The 23013-nt window shown below is 34.2% G+C and overlaps 1 protein-coding gene across 1 annotated transcript; it reads left to right on the forward strand.

Annotated features, from left to right (window-relative positions):
* The first annotated feature begins 9945 nt into the window (after nt 1-9945).
* On the forward strand, nt 9946-22497 carry LOC132721041 (uncharacterized). Its single transcript, XM_060705287.1, has 3 exons — nt 9946-10094; nt 19489-19815; nt 20808-22497. The coding sequence occupies exons 1-3, from the start codon at nt 9996-9998 to the stop codon at nt 21447-21449; spliced, it is 1068 nt and encodes a 355-aa protein (XP_060561270.1). The 5' UTR covers nt 9946-9995; the 3' UTR covers nt 21450-22497.
* Nucleotides 22498-23013: the final 516 nt, after the last annotated feature.

Consider the following 23013-nt stretch of genomic DNA (forward strand, 5'->3'; position numbering starts at 1 on the left):
CTTTACCAGATTCTTTAATAGCCATAACTTAGTTATTGATATATATATAAATTTACAAAAATTATATACCAACGGGCAAAAGAAACGCCCCAACGGAATTTGACGTTATTTTCCTCATACCGTTTGAAATTTTGGTAAAATGAAGTCTGTATACATGCACATTGACCGACAATCACGGCAAAGAAAAATCGTGCGCTTCTATTCAGCCCGATGTTATTTCCGGTGGCTGCTCATGATTTCCACTTGCACCTCATGTATGTTTACCACGTGGTGAAATCGATCACATTTTACACAATTACATGTGTATTGTGTAAGTCGATAGACAGTCACAATTTTAGAGATTTTCTAATTAATTATTCGTATTTAAGAATGCCAAGGCTAAATTCTGAAGAGAGAGCTCGCGTTTTGGCCATGCTCGAATGCGGGCGAACGCAAGAACAAGTCGCCAGACGTTTTAACGTCTCGCGTTCGTCGATTCGGCGTTTTGTTCGACGTGTTAGAGTAACGGGAACTTTTGCCAATCGGCCACGTTTAGGAAGACGTCTGTCAGACTAGATAATTTCATACGTCAACGTCATTTGCGGAATCGACTTTGCGTTTAGTAGTCGATTCAATAAGTCGTTTAGACGGTTAGAAGACCACTTAGGGAACGCGAGATTACCTGCCGTAGACCCTACCGTGGTTTAGTTCTAACTTTACGCCACCGTCACCAACGTCTGATCTGGGCCCGCAACCATCGCGGTCAGCGTTGGCAGAACTTGGTGTTCAGCGACGAGTAGCGTTTCAACTTATTGAACTCCGACGGGCGTATCCGTGTGTACAGGCGACGTCACGAACGCTACGTTGGCAATTGCGTTGTGGAGAACAATCCGTACGGAGGCGGCGGAGTTATGGTCTGGGCAGCGATAAACTACAGGTTTAAGACAAAACTTGTTGTCTGCCAAGGTAAACTCACGGCAAAGCGTTACATAGACCAGGTTTTACATCCTGTGGTTGTACTGATGTTCCGCCAATGCCAAAACGTGGTCTACCAATACGACAACACGCGACCACACGTTGCACGTGACACCCCGGACTTTCTACAGGTGAACAACATTGGCGTTTTGCCTTGGCCGGCGTGTTCACCGGATTGCAACCCGATTGAACACGTGTGGGATTACCTTTGACGTCGGTTACGTCGACGTCAACCCCTGCCAGCAAACGTCCAGCAACTGACGGCAGCGCTGCACAAGAAGTGGGGAAGAATCCGAGCTATCTTCTACGCAATGTGTGCGGTTCCATGAGACGCCGCATTGGTGCTGCTGTAGAGGTGGACACACACGCTACTGATTTTTAAAATGAAAATTCTCCAATATGTCTATTTAAAGTTACATTACATTTTTTTAAACTGTATCAATTTGATTATAGCTTTACGATAATTTTTTATTAAAAATATTCAAATTTGCGGATGAAAATAAGTTGTTGTAATTCTAATTCAAGAATCCTGAAAAATCGGACATCAAATAGGAATTGGGCGTTTCTTTTGTCCGTCAGTGTATAAAGCCTGGTTATGAGATACAATCAGGTCATTAAAAGATAGTAAGATACTATCAGGTTATAAGGTAATTTTACAGGACATCTCCGCAGATAACTGAAAATATGTCGTGTATGTAGGATAAGATAAGAAATGTATTACATATAGTGACATATGTAAAATAAATTATATGATACATGTGATTTAAGATTAACAGCATTACCCTATAAGTCATCTTATATTGACAACTATTCATCATGAATTAGTGTATGACAAATAGTTTATATAGTTACCGCGCAAATAGAATGAGAGTTATTGTAAATGTAAATGTAAATTATATAATTAAATATATATTGAACAATATAATGAACAATTAATTCCGATCAATATTAATCTTCCTTTCTCGTGTCACCAGGCCATTTGATTAACATTAATATGGTATTAAATTGGCGTTATAAAACATTTGGTTTGAGTATTTATGCTGTTAGGTTAACGTTACACAGTTATTATTCTAGTTATTACGCCATTTGTTTCGAGTTACATTTTATTCGCATTACTACGCCTTCTTTTTATAGCGTACTTATGCATTTTGAATCACGTTAATAACGACTTTATTCGTGTTATAACGCTTTTACATTTTAAAATTTGATTTTATTTGATACTATAAGGCTTTTGTGTATAATGATTAAAGAAAACACATTCCATTTCCACCAAAGACTGTATGTCAACTTTAGCTAAAGACTGTATGTCAACTTGAGAATCTTTAAGAACAAGTTTTCGTTTTATTAAACAGCCACCAGAGTCTCTACGTGTTCAAACTCTTAACAATGGTGATTCAGTTTGTGCGGTAAATGACTAGCGTATGAACACTCGAAAAACTTCAAACACTTGAACCCTTCGCTGATTGCAAGCTTTTGCTGTACTAGAATACAAATTTAAAAAATGAAGTAAATTTAAACATTCAGCAAGAGTAGGTCGATATTCGGTCTATGCATCTCGGATTGACAAACCTGAGTCCCAAGCGCGTCATATTTCTTTCTATAAATACAAATTCAATTCACCCTAAATAAATGGAGTTATGTAAAAAACTGGTGATGAATTTAAAACAAAAAGAATTATATGTTAAGTGTATCACACGTGTTTGACTGAAATACTATAACAAACAATATAGAAATACTGCTTTATGTTAGATTTCAAACAAGTATTTCTAGAATACTCTTCTTGTGTGTTAAATCTCTCTTCAGATTATATTGTTACTTGAACCAACACCATCTAGGTTGTTCATTTTAAACCATGCAACAGCCAAGAAGATTTATGACAAAAAATATGGTTGTGGTGGTAATTTTCCCTCCGGCTCACGACAGTAGGCCACTTTGAATTCACCAGAGCACAGTCTAGTCCCCTCATCGGTTATGGACAGGCTGTCAAGCAGTTAACAAACTTAAAACGTCGGAACATGCCAGAGCAGAGGCACGGTGCAACTGAAGGTAGAATAGATTTATAATCACTACAACAAAAGTGACTTGCATGTGATAGCCCGATTCATAGTCCATAAATTATTGTTCTAAATCTAAAATACCTAATAAGAAACTCCAATCATTTTTGAACTAACAACAGAGCTTTTCCTAGAAGATATACATGATATATGGGTAGCCCCAATTATTTTAAATATGAACTCTAGCGCTTTTAAGTGTTGAAAACTGATTAACGCCCATGTCGGTGCTATATGGCACATAGGGGATGTTGCACTTTTTCATTACCCCTTTTGCACAGACTCAACCAAACCGAGTCTGCAATTTTCAAGTTATTTTGTTGATTAATTCTTCCGAGGGAAGGATCACCGTTTCTCCAGATATTTATACATCACAACAGTAGGTATCAAGTGCCGGGTTGCAGCTGTAAAAAAAGTTTACCGGTAGTTCATTTCAGTGCCGTAATATGTTTTTGATCCTACGGGAGCATTGATTTGAGCACTTTAAAGTGTCGAAAATTGAATACGCTCAAGCCGATGCTAGGGGACGTGAGGAATGTTGCACCCTTTCATTATCCTTTATGTACAGACTCAATTAAACTGAGTCTGCAATTTTCATGTATTTTTGCTCCCGAAGATCACCTTTTCTCCACATCTTCATTCATTGTTGCTAAACTTACAGGTAAAATTCAATGGAACACCATTAGTTACTATATTACAATGAATTTACAACTTGCGGGGAAAATTGTGCGTCATTTAACATTACGATTTTGACAATTAACGACAGACGAGTTTGCAACAAATAGCGGTGAATGAAACATTTAGCAACAATGGTGCAACATTTAGCGGAAAGTGCGACATTGGCGGCTTTGAGACATATAAAAGCGCCATGCACATCAGAATTAAAACGCGTTCAGATGAAATGTTTTAACAGATTGATTTGAGATACGTTTTAATATTCATTTATTTCAAATCTATAAACATATTCCTAAACATGTTTAGATTCAGGAAAAATGTCTTAAAAGTATTATCTTTAAATTTACATTAAAATCTGTAAAACTAAATTGATTAAAAAATCTTTTAGGAAACACCGATTTGCCTCGGAAATAAATAAATTTCATTTCCTTTCAAAGAGAAAACATGAATTTTATAAAGTTTAAATAATAGTTTTAGAGAATATTAGATGCTTGTTATCTGACAAAAGTAGAATTTTGATTTCCATACAAAATACTAATTCACTATAACTGTACTTATTGCTAAAAAGCAACAGATGAACAAGATGGTTCAGGTAATTGGTCAATGAGTAGCTTTTTTATTCTATAAAAGTACACAAATAAAAAAACCTTTGCTTTTGAGAATTAAAATAATAGCATTAAGACAAAAATGGCCTTTTTTGAATGGTGTCATTGATATCTAAATAATCTGAGGCCACGTCACGAAACAAAATGGCGGCGATGGTTTGTTTTGGTTAAATTAATTCAAACCTTTAGTGTATTTGCTATTTGATCATTTAACAACATTTAAAATGTTTTCTTTCAAACCTTTTAAATTTCAATACGTTGTTCTTGTTAAGTGATATTTAGAAAGCTTATTCCACTGAAAATATAAAATAATTTCCTTACTTCATTATTGAGATTTACATCTTATCCATTCAAAGTTATCTCACGTTTGACTATGCTCTTGTGTCTAATCGTTCGGTTATACGCATACTGTTCACAGGGACTCGTAAACTATGGAGGCTATTCGTTGCCAATAATATAGCCTTGTTGATCTGAGTTGAACAGTTTGTTTACGGACAAAATACAATTGTTTTTCTTTGTATGCAAACTCCAATGTTGCATTCTTGGATTGATTTTGCCGATTTAACATTGTAAACATGTATTTCAACAAAATACATATTGTTAAACAACAAAACATTTACTGTTTTTCTGATAGAAGCAATACCAAGTGATCATCATAACATGCGGAATACTCATTGTTCGTGTATACGCCGACAAAACAGAAGTTACTTTCTTAGCTTTACATTGTCAAACCATCATGATTCAGATCAGCATAATTTAGCTTTACAGATAAAATAAGCTCCGCCCATTTTCCCGCCCACTACATCATCGTAAATAAACGTACTTATCCGCTCATTTCGGTATTTAACGTCAGCGACAAGAAGGAAACAAGAACACGCACCGGCATAGTTTCCGTTTACCAGAACTTTAAGGTGTTTAGTTATTCGCCAAACATAATTCACTTGCATGATTGCAATTGTATGTTTTTATTCCATCAACATCAGCGGACTTAAAATGATTATAGGCATATAAGGTTTGAAACGTTGTAGATACTACATTTCCTAGAAAAAGAAACTAAAAACAATAACATAAAAAACTCACCAGATTACTTACTGTCTGAGGTTAAGTATTTTTAAGGAAGTAAAAGCTATTGATAAGACTATATTCAACGACAAATAAATTTTACTGAGGGGATTCTAATTAGCATAGGAATTAGTAACATTGACAGTAAATCTGCTTCCTAACCACTTTCAAATTTTCAAGTCAACATATGATAGAGATTTTGATACGACTAAAATACCAATACAAACCAAATTCTGGCTGTTGTCTTTCCTAGTAGTAGCATTTACTATTACATTAGTAACCTTAATTCTAGCGTATGACTTGACAAGAAAAATTCTTTTAAGAAAAGTAATCTTAATACAAAAGTTGTATAACCCTCTCGTACATAACGTTTTATCTTTACCATACTGTATAGATATTTTCCCATTTTTACCATTTTTTTCAATAATAATATTTAAATTTTAAATGAGTCCAAAGGTATTTATGTTGATTATTAATTTATGTATACATTGTTTCTTTTATCTCTAAGCAATCTATCACTTACAAAACTTAAATAAATATTCTGTCTAGTATTTCATGTACATAAAAACAGTTCTTTGCTTTTGATCGATCAGGTAAACAGCAAGTCTAGGTAACGGCTATTGACAGCATGTATACACATGTTTTAGAGCTATTATTGACTCAGTACAATACATAAAAGAGGAGCGTTACCTACGTCAGCTTACATATATTTAATAATAAAATGATAAATCAAATCCTATGACTCACAATACCTCCCATTGAAGGTAAACAGAGATGCTAGGATACACTGAATATTTATTTCAACATTATAATTTGTTATATAACGGAATTATCGATAGTGAACTTTGAAGACTTCCGTGGTTATACATTTGGTCAAAATTTGGGTTTTTTTCCAAATGTAGTCCTTTAAAGAAAGAAGCACAGTCTTACTGTTCAGTTCTCTTTATTCGTGTTGCTTTCTAGTACTGTTTACAGAATGTAAAAAGACATGCGTTCGCGTACTACCGTTTGAAGGCACAAAGACCCAATGTTAGACACAAGTGGTTTGTGGAAACATTCCCTTATGTTAATTCACCAACTTTAGTTTTTGCATATTATTATGCTCATTATCAGTATACACGTTGTTACATTGTTACATTACATCTTAAACAATTTTGCATTACTTGAATATCCTGTACTAGAATACATTTTAACAAAATCCGAGGATATTCAAAGTCAACTATAATGCAGATGATGTATGTGGAACAGTTTTATATAATTTGAAATATTTTTGAACCAGCAAGAGTTACCTCTCTTTATACTCTGCTTTCTTGAAAATTGGCTCCGCCTATTAATTTTCGTGTATTTCCGTGATAATTCCATATATGGAAGTTGCAAAATCGTTTACAAATGTTAATCGCGTTAGAATGTAAAATGTAAGTGTGGTGTTGTCAACCTTAGAGTGTCAACAGATGCAGTTACATTCTCAACGTCATAATGCACAGCATTAAACGAGTTGTGTACGTTCTATCGTTTACATTTCTACATGTCGCAAATTTGAAGTTATACATTTTTCAATACAGTTTGCAATTTATCTAAGTTGCATGTTTACAGCTACCATTTAATCTAATCGAGATAGTCAAACTGCTTAATACCAGTGCAGTATGTAACTCTCGGATTTACAATTAGATTTTACTAGTCTGTTTAGTAGAACCGAAGTATGCATTGTCAAGTTTCAAAGGCTGGGTTTTTGGCAACGAATAGCCTCCATAGTAAACTACAGCGGAAATCACATTTTCGTTCCCTATTACTATGAACAGACAACATTTAAAATGTATGCCTAATTTTTTTCAAGGGTTTCTTTGATACGCGTTTGTTTGTATCAAGGTTGATTTGTAACTGGCCGGGATAAATAATGGAGTACATCATCTGTGGCGACTATTCATACATAAACTGTCATTCTATATTATTTCACCGTTCGTTGGTGGTAGTTGTAGGCGGAAACAACTATATCAAAGCCATTTCTTTCAAAACGACCCTTAGCAGGACCAACCCTACTCTCCTGCGCACCGGTCGATGTTTTACTGCCACTGAGGGAGCGTTGACCGCACCCTCCCGAGTAAGTCCAGACAGGCCCTTCTCAGTCATTTCCGTCAAACTTCGTATGAGAAATCGAACACGATACTTAGAATTTAGCTAAGAAACTAAACATTTAAGCAACTGATATGACTGTCAAAGATCCTGATCTTTCTTCTAAAGATAATGTAAAAAAAGACTCCGCCTTTCCTCTTTCTTTTTTTCTCTCCCTTCTTTTCGGCTCGTTCTTAAGTCAATATCATAATGGTGACTTCCAGCTTTATTGGTAAGGAAGATTCAGGTTTGCCTTCGTTTCAGGTACATGCGGATACCTGAATAGAACCACCGAGATTCCATTGAATACTGCTGCACAAGAAAGAGTCGAATCTTTGCAAAATTACAACCCACTGTAGACGTTTTATTCTTAGTATGTTATAACGGTTTCCAAAAATTACTCATTTGTCGTAAAGATGAACAGTGTTTTGCTTCTTTAGGTTGTTTAGCAATTGATATGATCATAGTGAATGGGTATTTTGTATGGAAGTCCAAATACTACTTCATATTTCGCTTCCTTTGTGACACATTTGTCCATGTTTAGGGCTACATGTTTTAGATTTTTTACATCTAAGATGTCATAAATTGATTATTTAAACATTTGAAAACACATGTTTGACATTTTTTAACGAATGAAAAGACGGATTTTTTAGTCATAACATGGTTGAAATTCAAAACACTATTTTAAAGAACTATCTATAAGTACAGCAACACCCCTTTCGAATATTATATGCATGTGCGTGTCTATGCGGGATTTTAAAAGTAATGATGTAAATGAGATTAAAAGTAAATCTGTACACATGTATTTGTGAGAGTTGAAATGAAAAGATGATAGTGTTAGTTAAGAATAGAAAATATACAGCTTAAACAGATAAACATAATGTCTTTCATTTTAAACGCGATGGGGAAGAGTGGTCACTCCCTGTTTAAATTGGTCCAGAGTATGGACCTGCACAAGTTCAGATGGCAGTGAGTTCCAAAGGACTATTGTTGCTGGAAAGAAGGAATATTTGTAGAAGTTACATAGAGTGACGATCTGCCTGAACGAAAAAAGATGCGAGTGTTGGGTGTGACGGAGGGAGGGCGGAACGTAAGGGCGTATGGGCACTGCAACCAGTCCATGCAAAATCTTGTAAAACATTAGGAGTGTGGCATCAGTAATCCTTTTTACAGGAAACGCAAACCTGACTTATCGAACAAAAGTGAGACACTGCTGTATGTAGAAGAGTCCTTAGTAACCCATCGCGACCATTTCAACTTTGTGGATGTTCTGCTGAGTGTGAGGACACCAGACATTACTGGCATATTCAAGCTGGGATCAAACAAGAGTTTTGTATGCAAACTCCCTTACGCTTGAACTTTTAGGAGGGGATCTTTAAAGAAAGTTTCGAATGTTACAAGCCTTAGAGGTAACCTGACTTTTCCAATTTAGATCAGAGGAGAAAGTGACACCCAGGTTCTTTGCATCATTGACATTTTCTAGGACTTGGCCATGGAGTGAATATACTGACTTAAATGAGTGTTTTGACCTGGTGATATTTAGCACAGTACAATTAGAGGGGTTGAGCTCCATGTCTCAATTGCTTTCCCATAACTGTAACCTCTCAAGGTCTTGTTGTAAGACCCTTTCTTGGGAATAGTTATTGACAGCAGTGTCATCGGAAAATAACAAGACCTCTGAAACTATATTTTCAGGCAGTTCATTTATATGTAACAGAAAAGATGGGACCTAGGACAGAGCCTTGGGGTGCCAGATGTTACGAGGACATCATCTGACGTTCCCCATCTACTATAACGGACTGGCGGCGACCTATCAAGAATGATTTGACCCATTGCAATGTGTTGCCTTGGACGCCGTGTTGATATAGTTTGTATAGGAGTCTGAGATGGTTATCAAACGCTTTCAAGAAATCTAAAAGGACTTAATCAGTATGTTGCCCTTGTATTAAGATAGGTCTTCTACGTTTTTCTAGCAGCTGAGTTTCACATGACGTTTTTTCCTTAACCCATGTTGTAAGTAGAATGTTGTGTTGTGTTGGATGCTACTACCGGTATGTGCTCAAGTAATATAGAAATTGACTCGATCATTGTAAAACAAATATACTTTTCTACACATAGGCGAAAAAAAGGAAACACAAAGGCACGAAGACGAAAAAGCGATAGAAAGAAACCGCTTAAAAGCAAAGCGACGTGGACGGAAACGCGAAACATGCAGGGGCGAAACCATAAAAACACGAAAGGATAAAAACGCGAAGACACGATGACGAAAACGCGATAAATATCGACTTGAATTTGCCGAGTTTTCGTGTTTTTATGTAATCATGTCTTCAAATTTTCCTCGTATTCCCTACGCGTTTACGTGTTTGTGCATTCTCTTCCCTTTGTGTTCTCGTCTTCGTCCCTTCATGTTTTCGTCTTCGTATCTTCGTGTTTTCGACTTTTCGCGTTTCATAATTTGTTATCATAACGATAGCCCTAACGGAACATCGTAGATTATATATGGCAAATCTGTTTATCTCAAGAACAAACGTGTTTGAAAATGAATTGCATGGTATGCTCAGTCAAGAAATTACCTAACGAATTTCCGCCTTACACAATCGCAGAAGAATGTGAGCACGCACCAGTTATCTGCTTAAGGGTATGTTTTATTTTGCAATTATATTTACGAGTTAATTATGAATTTAAATGTGTATTGTAAGTTAAGATCACAGCATCAAGGAATGACATCCGTACAGTTAAATATGTAACAGTTTCTGTAGCAGCTTTAAAACTTTTTTGACTTCCGACTAATATGCCAATTATGCAGCACACCAAGAGGTAAGGGCCGGGCGTAAAATAAGAAAGATTTGGAACATTTTTTATTGTTTGCAAAGCCTATTTTTAGATCGGAATTTCCATTTTCTGTTACTACTTTTAGGTCGGAATTTCCATACTATGTTACTAAGTTTAGCAAAAATACTATCAGCTATTATCAAAAATAACCTCGGACTTAATACGGATTGAAAGTAGTTCTACCACGTGGTTTTATGTGTAAACAACACAGGCCATGTAATCTGTGATTATGTATAACGGAAGTGTATTTTTGACATACAAAGGAAAATAAACTCTTTCGCTAAATTTATGATTGAAGACCAAATGTGACAATCATAATCAATTTAAAAATACCAACTTATATAGAATTATAGACACATTCAAACTAATGTCAACCAGTAAATATTTTGTATTTTTGGTTTCTACAACCATAAAAATAAGTACAATTTTGCATATAAATAATGAACGCTTTACGTTTATATCTACAAATTTACTTATTTAGGTAGACTTATAGAATACACACTTGGCCAACAACTCCCAGCATTAAATAACCATTTGTTTACATGTTGGGTTTCTTAACCACCGAAATACCGTATTCGTTCTGTGTAACCGAAGTTTGACGGAAAAGGCCGAGAAGATGCGATTGGAATATTATACTTCGTGTATAAACCGCGTCCTCATCGTGCCATTTATATTGTCGTTTGTCTCGTCAAAGTGCCGACATTACGATGTGATATCATGACAATGTGATACGACGCTTAACAACTTAATGCGACTCTCAACAATGCTAACTGATAAGTGACACTCGACAATGCGATGCGTCCCTCGGCAATGATAAACAGCACCTCCACCCCTGCCCCTATTATATTACGACAAACCAGCTTACCAACTATTGAACACATTTATAGGCTATCTACGCTGGACAAAATAGGTTTAAGACTTTGTCATGACATTCAGGATATCATGATACCCTTTCTACTTACAATTGACTAGCCAGTATATTACTTAAATCCATTTTTTACAAAATGTGCTTTACACGTTTTGAATATTACTTCGCCAGCAGTCGATGTATTTTTTCAAAGGGAACCGAATTTTATTACCTACTGGTTCCCGATGCGTATCACAGGAGGGCCAAAGTACGTGAATTCATATAGCACCAATTTTATTTAGTCATAAGTAAATATACTATTATAGAACACAACAACTTAAAAAAAAATGGAATGCGATTTTCAGATGGGATAGTTTAAAAGCTTAAAATACTTCAAAAGTGCAAATGTAAGAAAAACATTGCATGCTTATGAATACAAACTATCTCCATGTACGTCATTTTCCTGCAATTGCCATGTGGACAAGTTAAACAGGTAAAACATTCAAGTTTAAGAAATACCGGGTGTTCAAAACAACTGTAAGTTTTATGATAATCTCCCTTATACATAACTGTTGAGTGAATTTGCTTTTTATACTCCAAAAAGAATTTCGGCGTATATTGCTATGCACCTTGGTGTCCGTCTGTCCGTCTGTTAGCCGGTTTTCTTATCCGGTCTGTATTTAATAACCGTTTGAAGGAAATTGAAACTACTTAGCAGAAATGTTAACCATAATGAGACGATGTGCAAAGCGCAGGTTTGACCTTTCTCAGGTCAAGGTCAATACAGCGCTTAGTCATTTTGTTTCAATATCATAATTTAGTGTCTGTATCTTTTGAATCGATAGAAATAATATTTAAACATTTTAGCAAAAATATTACTTACATTGAGACGGTGTGCAGAAACAAGTTTGGACTTCCTACAATAAAAATTGGCCCCACCTCTGGGGTTATTTGATTTATATACAATTATATACTAATTCAAACTACTCGGCAGAAATGATAACCATAATGAGACGATCTGCAGAGTGGAGGTTTGACCTTACTCGGTCAAGGTCAAAGTCACACTTTTGTATTAATATCAACATTTTGTGTGTGCTCTTTATCTTCGGAACCAATTTGATTAAAACTTTTTGGTAGGAATATTACTTATGTTAAGACGGTGTGCAAAACACAAATTTGGACTTCCTATAATCAAAGTTAGCTCCGCTCTGTGGATTTATTGATATATAGACTTCTATAGAAGTGTTTGTGTTCAGTCTGTATCTTTTGAACTGGTGGAAAGAAGTTGAAACTACTTGGCAGAAATGTAAATCATTATGAGATGATGTGCAGAGAGCAGGTATGACCTTCCTCAAGTCAATGTCAGGTCACACTTAATCATTTTGTATTAATTTCAAAATTTTGTGTCCGCTCTGTTTCTTTTAAACTGACAGTATGAAATTAAATCTTTTTGGCAGACATATTTATATTACTGAGATGATGTGCAAAGCGCAGTTTTGGACAACTTCAGGTCAATGTCACACTGACTTATTCAAAATCCTTATATAAGTGTATATATTACAAAGGGAGAATAAAATGTATGAATTTCTTCAAAAATATATACACATGTATTTGCCTCCCTTTATTTTCCAAAATCTGTTACGTTATAAATTTTTTTTTTAATCACACTTGTATATTTTAGATCTTTTTCTTGTTAAGATTATAATAATTGAGTAGCTTTTATAGATTGATATGATTTAATTATTTTGAAATGAGACAATCATATTTATTGAAACTAATGTTACTTGAGATATGTAAATTCACTAACTATCAATAAGTATAAAATGTCAATTTCTTCAGGTAATTTTTGAAATCTTTGGACTTGAATACTGTTTTCCTATATTGTTGGCAGTCTCTCTCTCTCTCTCTCTCTAATTGAAAGACTGATATATTTTTCTTAGGAAAAAATACCTAAAATACCCCCTGCACTTTTGAATTGCTGAATTTTAAAATCTTTAAATCAAAGAAGGTTATAACAACACATTTTCATATGCCCAAACATATTATATTTGTGTTAGGCTTAGATATTTGCATGAAGCAAAAGAAAAAATACATGAAAATTGCACACTGGGTTTGATTGAGTCTGTAAATGAAGGATAATGAATAAGTGCAACATTCCTCATGCCCCCAAGCACCATCTTGAGCCAAATTTTGTCGTTTCTCATAATAGTTTCAGACATCATTTAAAACAATCATTTTATCTAAGAAACTGCAAGTAACATTTTACTTGCTGGTAGTTGTATTGCATCTGGTCATTAATTCTCGCGATCAAAATTGTATGATATTCTATATGCATTGTATTTAATTAATCTCAAGTACCACCTAATTGAATGGTTCGAAACCAAGTACTGTGCTAAGCTTTATGAACATATTTGAAACCGCGGAATAATTAATGCCTAAGTGTATATGTCAAGTAAATCTTGTAAATGAAGCAATCATAAACGAACTTGAAGGATTTTGAAAATGTTTAACACACACTGGCTTTTACAGGCAATGAAACATAATTGAAAAAAAAAGGATTTACATTCTTGCAACCATCTGAGGCCATGGATACTTTAGAAGTGGTTAAGCACGTCTAAGTCGTTATTTGTTTAGTATTAATTCGTTAGTTAGTATTTTGGCTACATTTTTAGATTAAAGTAGAGTAACGTACGCCTTGAATAACAATCACCATACTTCATCCACTTAAGATTCAGCTAAGGTCTATAGTGGTGGTTACTTCAAGGTACTAGGCAATTTCAGCTGAATTGACAACTGAATTTCGGAGGGTGTATTTGAAAATTGGAAATGTAAATTCCTATTTTGAACCTCACACTTTTCGAGGTAGAACTCCATAGCCCAGTCATGTTACCACATTTCCTGTTTAAGGTCGTTTTGTAGTTTGTCCGTGTCTCCGTGTCAGTAAAAATACAAACTACCACACTTGACAATCCGAAGTGACAATGCAAAGTGGCATCGCTCAATACAATACAACAATCGACAATGCAAAGTAACCAACGACAAGGCAAATAACATTTGACTTATTTCCTTCTTTGTTAACACAATATTACCATAATGTCCCTCATGGTTAACTCGATATTACCAAACGGCAGTGCTATATTTCTTCTGGCATTGTTGAGCGTATTTTCGTATATCACATTGTTGAGATGTCACCTCCCATGGTCATTTGTTGACCATTTAATGCAGCAGAAGACATTATAACGGACACGATCACGACACCGCGGTGATCACATGTTCCAAAGTTTTGATGCGACTCTTAAGTCATCGCTACATGATCACAAATCTGCGTTCGAAAGTCATGCGACAGCGGTATTTATTAAATTCGTAACTGCGAAATTCGGATGCCTAAATTCCGATAAGACCTTATAGCTTGTTCTTCATTCAACAAGTTTAAGTTTATAAATGATTTATCAATGCAGTCCCATGTTATTTTACCAACCTGTGGATAGTTTCTGTCCAGGAACAACTAAGAATCATAGAAAGAGTATTTGAATCAGGTAGAAAACTAGTAATGTAAGAAATGAGATGAGAAAAATACTCGAAAGAAAGTTAAATATTAGCGTGTACTAAATAGTGGAAAGTCTTACGTAAATGGAAAATTTCTATGTATGTCACCGATTTAAATCATATCTTAAAAAAATCTGGTAAACATGCATTGTTATCACGTTTAACTTCTCTTGCATTATTATGTCTCAAAGTTTAAGACGCAAAAGCTGATATTATCGTCAGTCAAACAGATCCTTTGTACTTTGTGCACCTATCTTATTCAATGTTAATATGTTTTAAGACATCATATTGACAATATTACTGACCATAACATACATTTTATTAAAGTTACTTTTCTATATAAAGATATTAACTTCATCGGCGTATCTAGTAATTTTAGTGTTAACTTGTTACTGATTCATATCCTTTAAACTTCAAAAACTCCAGGATTCCAATTATTTGCTTTAAATATAAGAAACCTGTAATTCATATTATTATTTAATTACATTGTATAATAAAGTGGTTTCTGGCTAACATAATGTTATTCAGTCCAACGCATCTAAATTTTGTAATTTAAATTTTGGCCATAATACCACTTGTAATTATTACATAATAGCAGACAAAATAATTCTTAACTTATTCTTGAAAAGACATACAAACAGATTTCCTTCTGAAAGTGATTTAAATCCTTGTCGTAGTCAGATTGCTGATTTTCTATCAAGGCTCACCGTGAAAATGCGGATAAAAAGGATCTATTTACATGGAAAAATAACATCTTAAAACGTCAGATATCTGTAAAAAGGACGTTTTAACTTTTAACTCTAAATTTGTTTTGGTACTAGTGCATTTAAACATACATTGTTAACAATCATATCACTAATATTTCCAGATTTAATGTCCGAATCGACGAAAAAAAAACATACTTCCAATTATGTACTTGGTATTGGATTCCTAAATTACATGAAACACCTTAAAAGCCCAGAATCGTTACTAATTCTACTTCTTGCACTACAAATAAACTTTTTATTGACGTCATTTCTGACGTCCATTAAGCCACATGTTTTAAGATATTGTGATAAAGTCAACCAACAAGCCTCAACCATCAGTACATTTTTACCCTTTGTACAACAATGCCATAAACTAATAAATGATACACTAATTTCCCTTACTCAAAAAAAAAAACATGTAAAAAAGTCATATTTCTAGTATGTATGTAACTTATTCAAAGGCTTTCTTTATTACTAATTGTATTGTAAAATGTTTACTTTGTGAACCTGTGACAAAGTTCGTAGAGCACCTTTTTTCCTTTCAGGCAACATTTATTTTATTTATGTATTTGGTAATACCCTATTCAAACAGATCATAGGAATTCCTAGGGATACTAATTGTGCATACTGTTTTTGTATTGCTATGAAAGAGACCTAAATATATGTTGAGGCTCCCTCTCTAGATACACAACAATAAATTATAGCAGTATTCGATACCTTTATGATAATTTTAAAACAAATGATATAAATGAGAACTTAAGCTGAAAAAAAAACAAAAAAGAAAGGCATTCCTGAAATTTTACTACATCATTTTTGTATCTTCATATTACAGTTGATAACAATACTATGCACTTTAAAAACTATGATAAGAGAGATGATTTTGATATTGTTAATTACATAGAGATGTATCCAATGCAACATCTTATTTAGATATGCTAGGGCTTGCAGCCATTAAATCGATTTTATTATTTATTTATTTATTTATGCAATATTTTCAATACTAGCAAGCTCCTCATCAGGGGCTACCGCTTTCATAAATTACAGTACTAAATTTTATAATCGTAATGTCGATTTAATTTCAAAACTCAAAAGCGATTTGAAAACTCTTCTGCGACCAGGGATTAGAAAACTTGATTGCTATGTAGATGTGATTTACAAACTACGTATGATTATGTATTATGGATTTTTTTCTAAAATGAGTAAACGTTTTATAAAAAGGGGGTTATGGTCCTACTTTTTTAAAGACATACAGGCATGTTCAACCTTACAGTTTAAACCTACGCTTTCCTTTTTTGATTACATCTGACGGACAAAACGAAACACTCTATGATGGACAGTTCTTTAAACTCATTGGAACTAAATTGTTTAAAGTTTCGTCTTCTGCACTGCTTCATCGGGCCCTTGTAGATGATAATCTTGCTGTTCTGTCTTCCTTTAAGACATTGAGTACTTTTGTTATGGTAATTTGGTTTAAGTTATATAGATATATATATCGACACGAGCATTTCTGTGCTTTACTTCACCACTTTAGCCATAACATTTGTTACAATTTTGCTTAGTGGGGGCTTATTTACTCTGTCTCGATTAAAGAACATGTCGAGGCTATGAGTGAGATTTATGTACAGTCATGTAAAGACTCAATCAAACCGAGGCTGCAATTTTCATGTAATTTTGTTGTGAATAATGCTTCCGAGAGATCACTTTGTTTCCGGATTTTATACTTCACAACAGCAGGTGTCAAGTGCTATGTGGCAGCTGTAAAAGGTTGCCCCGTACTTACTATATTAGTCTGGTCCTTCGGGATCATTGATGCCAGCACTATTCAGTGTTGAGAATTGAGTACCGCCAAGCCGGTGCTGTGGGCGTGAGGGATGTTGCACTTTTTCATTATACCGGTACCTCATGTACAGACTCAATCAAACCGAGTCTGCAATTTTCATGAATTTTTTTTGTGATGAATGCTTCCGAGGGGTCACTTTGTTTCCAGATTTTTTATTAAACCTACATCATGATACGGTTTAGCGCATATTCTGCTGACCGTTCAAAGGCGACCCCCTTTATGTTCCTAAGATGTATGTCTTGTTTATTGCTACATGCTATTTTGGTGACATACTTGTGTTTCTCGTCTATGGTCAGTATTTTTAATTCCCCCCTTGTTTTGTTGCAATTTTTCCTTCACCCCCTTCCCCGGCCCTAATGTCCTTCCCCTACATCCTTTTACTTTAGTAGGCATATTAATTAATCGTGTTCTTTATTTCTTTGTCGGTTTCTATGATTTCCTATTCTGAATTATTTAAATTGAAGCCGCATACGTGCATTGCCCTAATTCCCTATCCTGTTTTTGTTTGGTGTCCTGTCTGGCTATTTGCCAGTAGTCCTATGTTGTTGGGTCGTGCTGGGGGATACGTTCATTGAATGCCACATTTTCTTTTTGATATTGTGTTATTTTTTAACAGTATTAGTACGTTAGATATTATTTTAAGCTGACACCTTACAACATCTTCATAATGAAGCATTTAACAGAAAGTGATATTGCAAGCCAACTCTCATTTGCTCAGTAGAGGAAATGACATCACCATATTTTGACAAATTTGATTTTCGGACACGGCCCAGTTGTACCTAAATGCAGAGAATATAAAACAAAACCATTAACTTTGAAGAACAGAGAAACCAGACTTTGTTATTAAGACACCACAACACGGCGAGAGAGCTACGCCATCGGATGCATTCAGTGCATACGGTATTTTTGGACCTTTCTTCTTTGAAGATGACTAGGGTAATGCTGACATTGTAAATAATGACCGCGATCTGGACATTTTGAAGAAGAAATTCGTGTCAGCAATCAGATGGATGGGTATTTGCTATGGAGATAAATGGATCGCGCCATACAAAACACAGAAATAGATGTTCTTGAAAGGCTATCGAAAATATTTAAAGACAAGTTTATTTCCTACAGAACTGACAGGGAATGACCGCCTACTCCCCGCCCGGATCTGAGTCTTCTGAGCCTGTTATTGTGGGGGTAACATAAAAAATGGGTGTACAGCACTTTGCCAGAAATTACACATGAGTTAAATATGTGCGTTTAACTCTAAAACACGCAGAAATGTATATTTTTCATGTTTGAAACAAGTAAATTTTGCAGAAATTCAGCATACAAAGTCCGACATGGATGTGTCTGTTCAGAAATAATTTACAATTCATCATATTACTGCAACCGAATCTTTATTGAAATTGTGTAGCCTTTTTGTTCTTTACGCTAGACAAACTTTTCACACTCGTTCATTAGTTAGTCAAATGCAGCATAGTCAATGATTTTGTCTATAAAAAACAACATTTCAAATGATACATATTTGCTAATTAGTATTCCTTTAGCAAAATTTGTTAATTTTCAATAACGAAATGCAATTCTTCAACTTTGGTATGTTGAACCTCGATAAATATCGGGAACAAGTAACTCCTTGGTTTTTGCACATTTGTTTTTGCAAACACCACAACTTCCTTTATCACAAACATACCTATGCCTTCAAACAGCTGTAACTGGCGCATATTATTACAATATTATTTCCAGTGTTAGAGCTTGTGATGAATTAATAATGATAATGAACCTTGTACCTTTCTGGTGGTTTATAACTCACTTACAAATTCGTATATCATATGTAATCATAAACCTCATAGATGTAAAAGCGCAAACGATCCGTCAGAAGAAGTTTTTGAAAAAGCTTTAAACGTAAAACGAAAATCCTAGCTAATGACAAAAAGTGTAAAAGCTTTATTTGTTGGCATTTCCATATAAAATAACAAATAACATGACCCTCAACAATTTCGGTGGAAGAACGTTTACTTTAAAGGTTCAAATGGCACAACATAGGTTTTATTCACAGTTCAGTCATTTATTTAATTAGTTTGTTCATAAAGATTAGAAAAGTCGCAGCAATGGTTCACATTTTGCATTCAAATTTATAGTCTTTCGCCATGATATATAATTGACAGAAAATGGTATTTGAACCGGTAGTTTCAGAAAACGTTATTGTTTCAAACTATTTTTATTTTTATTTTAGTGCACGATAAGTCATGTTGAGAAAACAAACAAGTGTCCATATCCTGGATGTAATCAAGATGTGAAAGAGGATGATTCGAAACTTAACTTCTTCCGAGCAATGGTTAACACAATGTTCAAGGAATATGAGGAAGTACCAGAGGAGCACATTGATACACCAAAGGATTCTGTAAATGGCTACATTACAATCATTACCTTAACAGGTCACTCCATTTATGTTGCCTATGACTCTTCCATGACTATAATTGATTTGAAATCTAAGATTGCTGCAAAAGAAAAGTACCCATTTGAGAAGCAAAAACTGTTGTATCAAAACACAGAGCTTAAGGTAAGTCTTTATTTATATTGAGTAGGATTTTCTTCTACCGTATTACCTTAATTATGACTTGTGACTGAAACTTTAGACGTATTATACGTCTGACATGGTGCAAACAAATTATGAAATTAAATTATATATTGATTATAGTTATAGCCTATATAAATTAATAAATATATAATACATCTCTTGTACATAATATCAAAGTGAACATTTTAGAACTGATGTATCAATAACAATTTCAGTCAAGTAGTACTTAACTTGTAGCAAATATGATCCGAAAATGGTGGCCTAATTAAAATATATTTGAGTCGCGTCGCAACAAAACCAACATAGTGGGTTTGCGACCAGCATGGATCCAGACCAGCCTGCGCTTCCGCGCAGTCTGATCAGGATCCATGCTGTTCGCTATCAGTTTCTGTAATTGTAATATGGTTTGTAAGCGAACAGCATGGATCCTGATCAGACTGCGCGGATGCGCAGGCTGGTCTGAATCGATGCTGGTCGCAAACGCACTATGTTGGTTTTGTCATGACACTGCTCATTTATTTTAAAGAAACACTACTGAGGTCCAAAGTCCTAAAACACAAATTTTTCAAACTTGCTTATATTAGCTGAGGCACTTTAAAGAATATATATAGATATGCTAACGATGATTATGAGTTATACCGAGAAATAAATTGAAAATAAATCGTACTTTTGTGAAATTCATAGCCCGAGTTGAGTGAAAAGCGTTGCAACGCTTTTCAGTTTTGGGTCTTTTTCACAGTTCACCTAATTATTCAGGAAAAACTGAGTCAGCAAATGATCTTTTTGGACATTGCACTCAATTTATTAGTCTAAATCTTCATCAAATGGAAATCTCGAAAATTTATTTCTAGTCCTGTCATGTCAAAAAAAAAATCAATTGAATCCCTTTAACTAAAATCTACACATTTACTCTGAATATTAACAACCGTGTAAAAATTATTCTAACATTATTATGAATTATTTTGCCTTTACAGAATTACAAAGGGCAAAAGATTACGACACTTTCACATTTTGGAATAAAGGCGAATACCGCGTTATATCTGATTATCCGTCTATATACTTTTCCTAATGAATTAGACGAGGTTGTGTTTTATTTATCTTGGGAGTATCACTCGAAAAGCAAAATGGAAAGAAATCGTGATTTCCTGGATGTATCATGTTTTGTTTATGGTTCTGAAGAGTTTCAATATCTATGTGACGAAAGAATGCAAAGTCCTAAAAATTGGATAAAACATTCCGGTCATAAAATGGACGAAAAAATGAAAAAAGGACACCAGACAATCGAAGTTTCACTGAAAAAAATACCAAGTGACGCACAAAATATTTTTTTCTCTCTCAGCACTTTCAACTCAAAAGATATATCAGCTTTTAAAGGTCCAAGTATTAAGTTATACAAGAAAGGAAAACCGTCGCAATGTTTGTGTGAAAGAACTTTCCAAACCAAGAAAGATTCTCTGCAGGCTCTCCTTATGTGTAGTGTTTCTCGAAATGATGACGGTAACTGGGAAGTCACTGAGCTTGGTAAGCCGTGTAAAGGAAATGTAAAAGAGTACGATCTTATCTATGAAACAATAGAAGGTATTCTTCGTACAATGGCAGTGAAATCAGACGAATGATTAAAAAAACTATACTAGAAAAACGCGATCCACTCAAAAGAAGTTTAAGTGACTTTCATTCACATGTCTCCCTCTGATGTATTCTTCTTACTTTCTCTATCATTTTTGTCCTAATAATTCATTCTTTTATTCATTTTTCACCTTTGTGTTACTTAAATTAAATGTAAACTAACTGCTGTATTCTTTTGTTTTTTTTCTCTTGCATTTGCTTAATATGCTTTAAACCTGGGACTGATAATGTATCTTTCTGTCCCGGTTTAAAATGGCATTTACATTTAAAGATTATCACAAAGTAAATAATTTTTATTTGAATAGATGAATTATAAAAGTAAGCCAGTTACATTCAGAGTACTTTAATAGTTACCTATATACAATGTGTAGTTTTGTTTTAATTTTTAATGATTCAATCTAACAATCTCAGAAAGCCGATACGTTCATATACTATTGATTATTGTAAGAGATTAGATATTTTGCATGAAATATCGTCAAGTGGACTTCTACTTAGTTTGCTCAAATTTCAGTACTTGGGTCAAAATGGTCCTGGTTTGGGGGTCATTGGTTTTCTTATATATAATATCAACAGTTTTTGAACAATGAGAGGGAGAGCGTGTCCAGTTCTGTTTTGAATAATCCCCTCACAAAGTTTACAAACCGAGATGTGTCCATCTAGCTGTTTAATTAATCAATAAGCTATAAGATCGAGGTTTCATTTGTCCACATCTTTAGTAACAGTTCTTGTCTCTTTTCATTGGTTACATCATTATATTTCCCTAAATTTAGCTTTATCTTCTGATTGTAATAAATCTTCTTATTTATTCATACAAGGTCTAGTTAAAACGCTTGATAAATCCTCTTCGGATAACTTGATAACATAGAGATACTGGAATAAAATGTCAATCATCTTCTATTACTTGTGAGGTACATAGTTGACATAATCTTTCATTTTTTTGTGCTCAATTATGTCCGTATCACCAGGTTTCAATGCTTAAGTTATAAGCAGATATTCTAATTCTTCAAATATACATATGTATACTCTGCAATCAATGATTTTTTAAATATGTTTCCAAACATGTTTTGATATAACTATATCAAGTGTTTAGTTTGATATTGTTTCCTTTGTAAGAATGCAACGTTTGTTTTTTAAACAAATAATAACACTTAAAGAAACTACTTTTGATATTTAATTGGTTCTTCCACGCATAAGAATACATGTAGTCGAATTCATTTAATATGAACTTTACAATTTGAGCCCAATTTTTTACACTATCAATAATTTCTAACTGTATATCTATAAGATTCTTTTTCCATTATATTATCAGCAATAACATGTTTCAGCCAAAATTTAATGATATGTTTGTATCTGTATCTGTTGATGTAAAAGGGATATCTCCATATTTCGATATACACCGCATACAAGCACATTGTTTTACCCTTTCAGTATCTTTAGATTTAGCAAAAACCCCAAAAGGACACAATTAAATATTGAGCTAACAAAGGCATCAAATAATTATTGTGAAACGTGAGGATACAAATGAAATTTGTTAATCTGTCCAATAAATTGCTC

Source organism: Ruditapes philippinarum, unplaced genomic scaffold (assembly GCF_026571515.1).
Source record: "Ruditapes philippinarum isolate M1 unplaced genomic scaffold, ASM2657151v2 ctg8184_1_1_1_1, whole genome shotgun sequence".
NCBI lineage: Eukaryota > Metazoa > Mollusca > Bivalvia > Venerida > Veneridae > Ruditapes > Ruditapes philippinarum.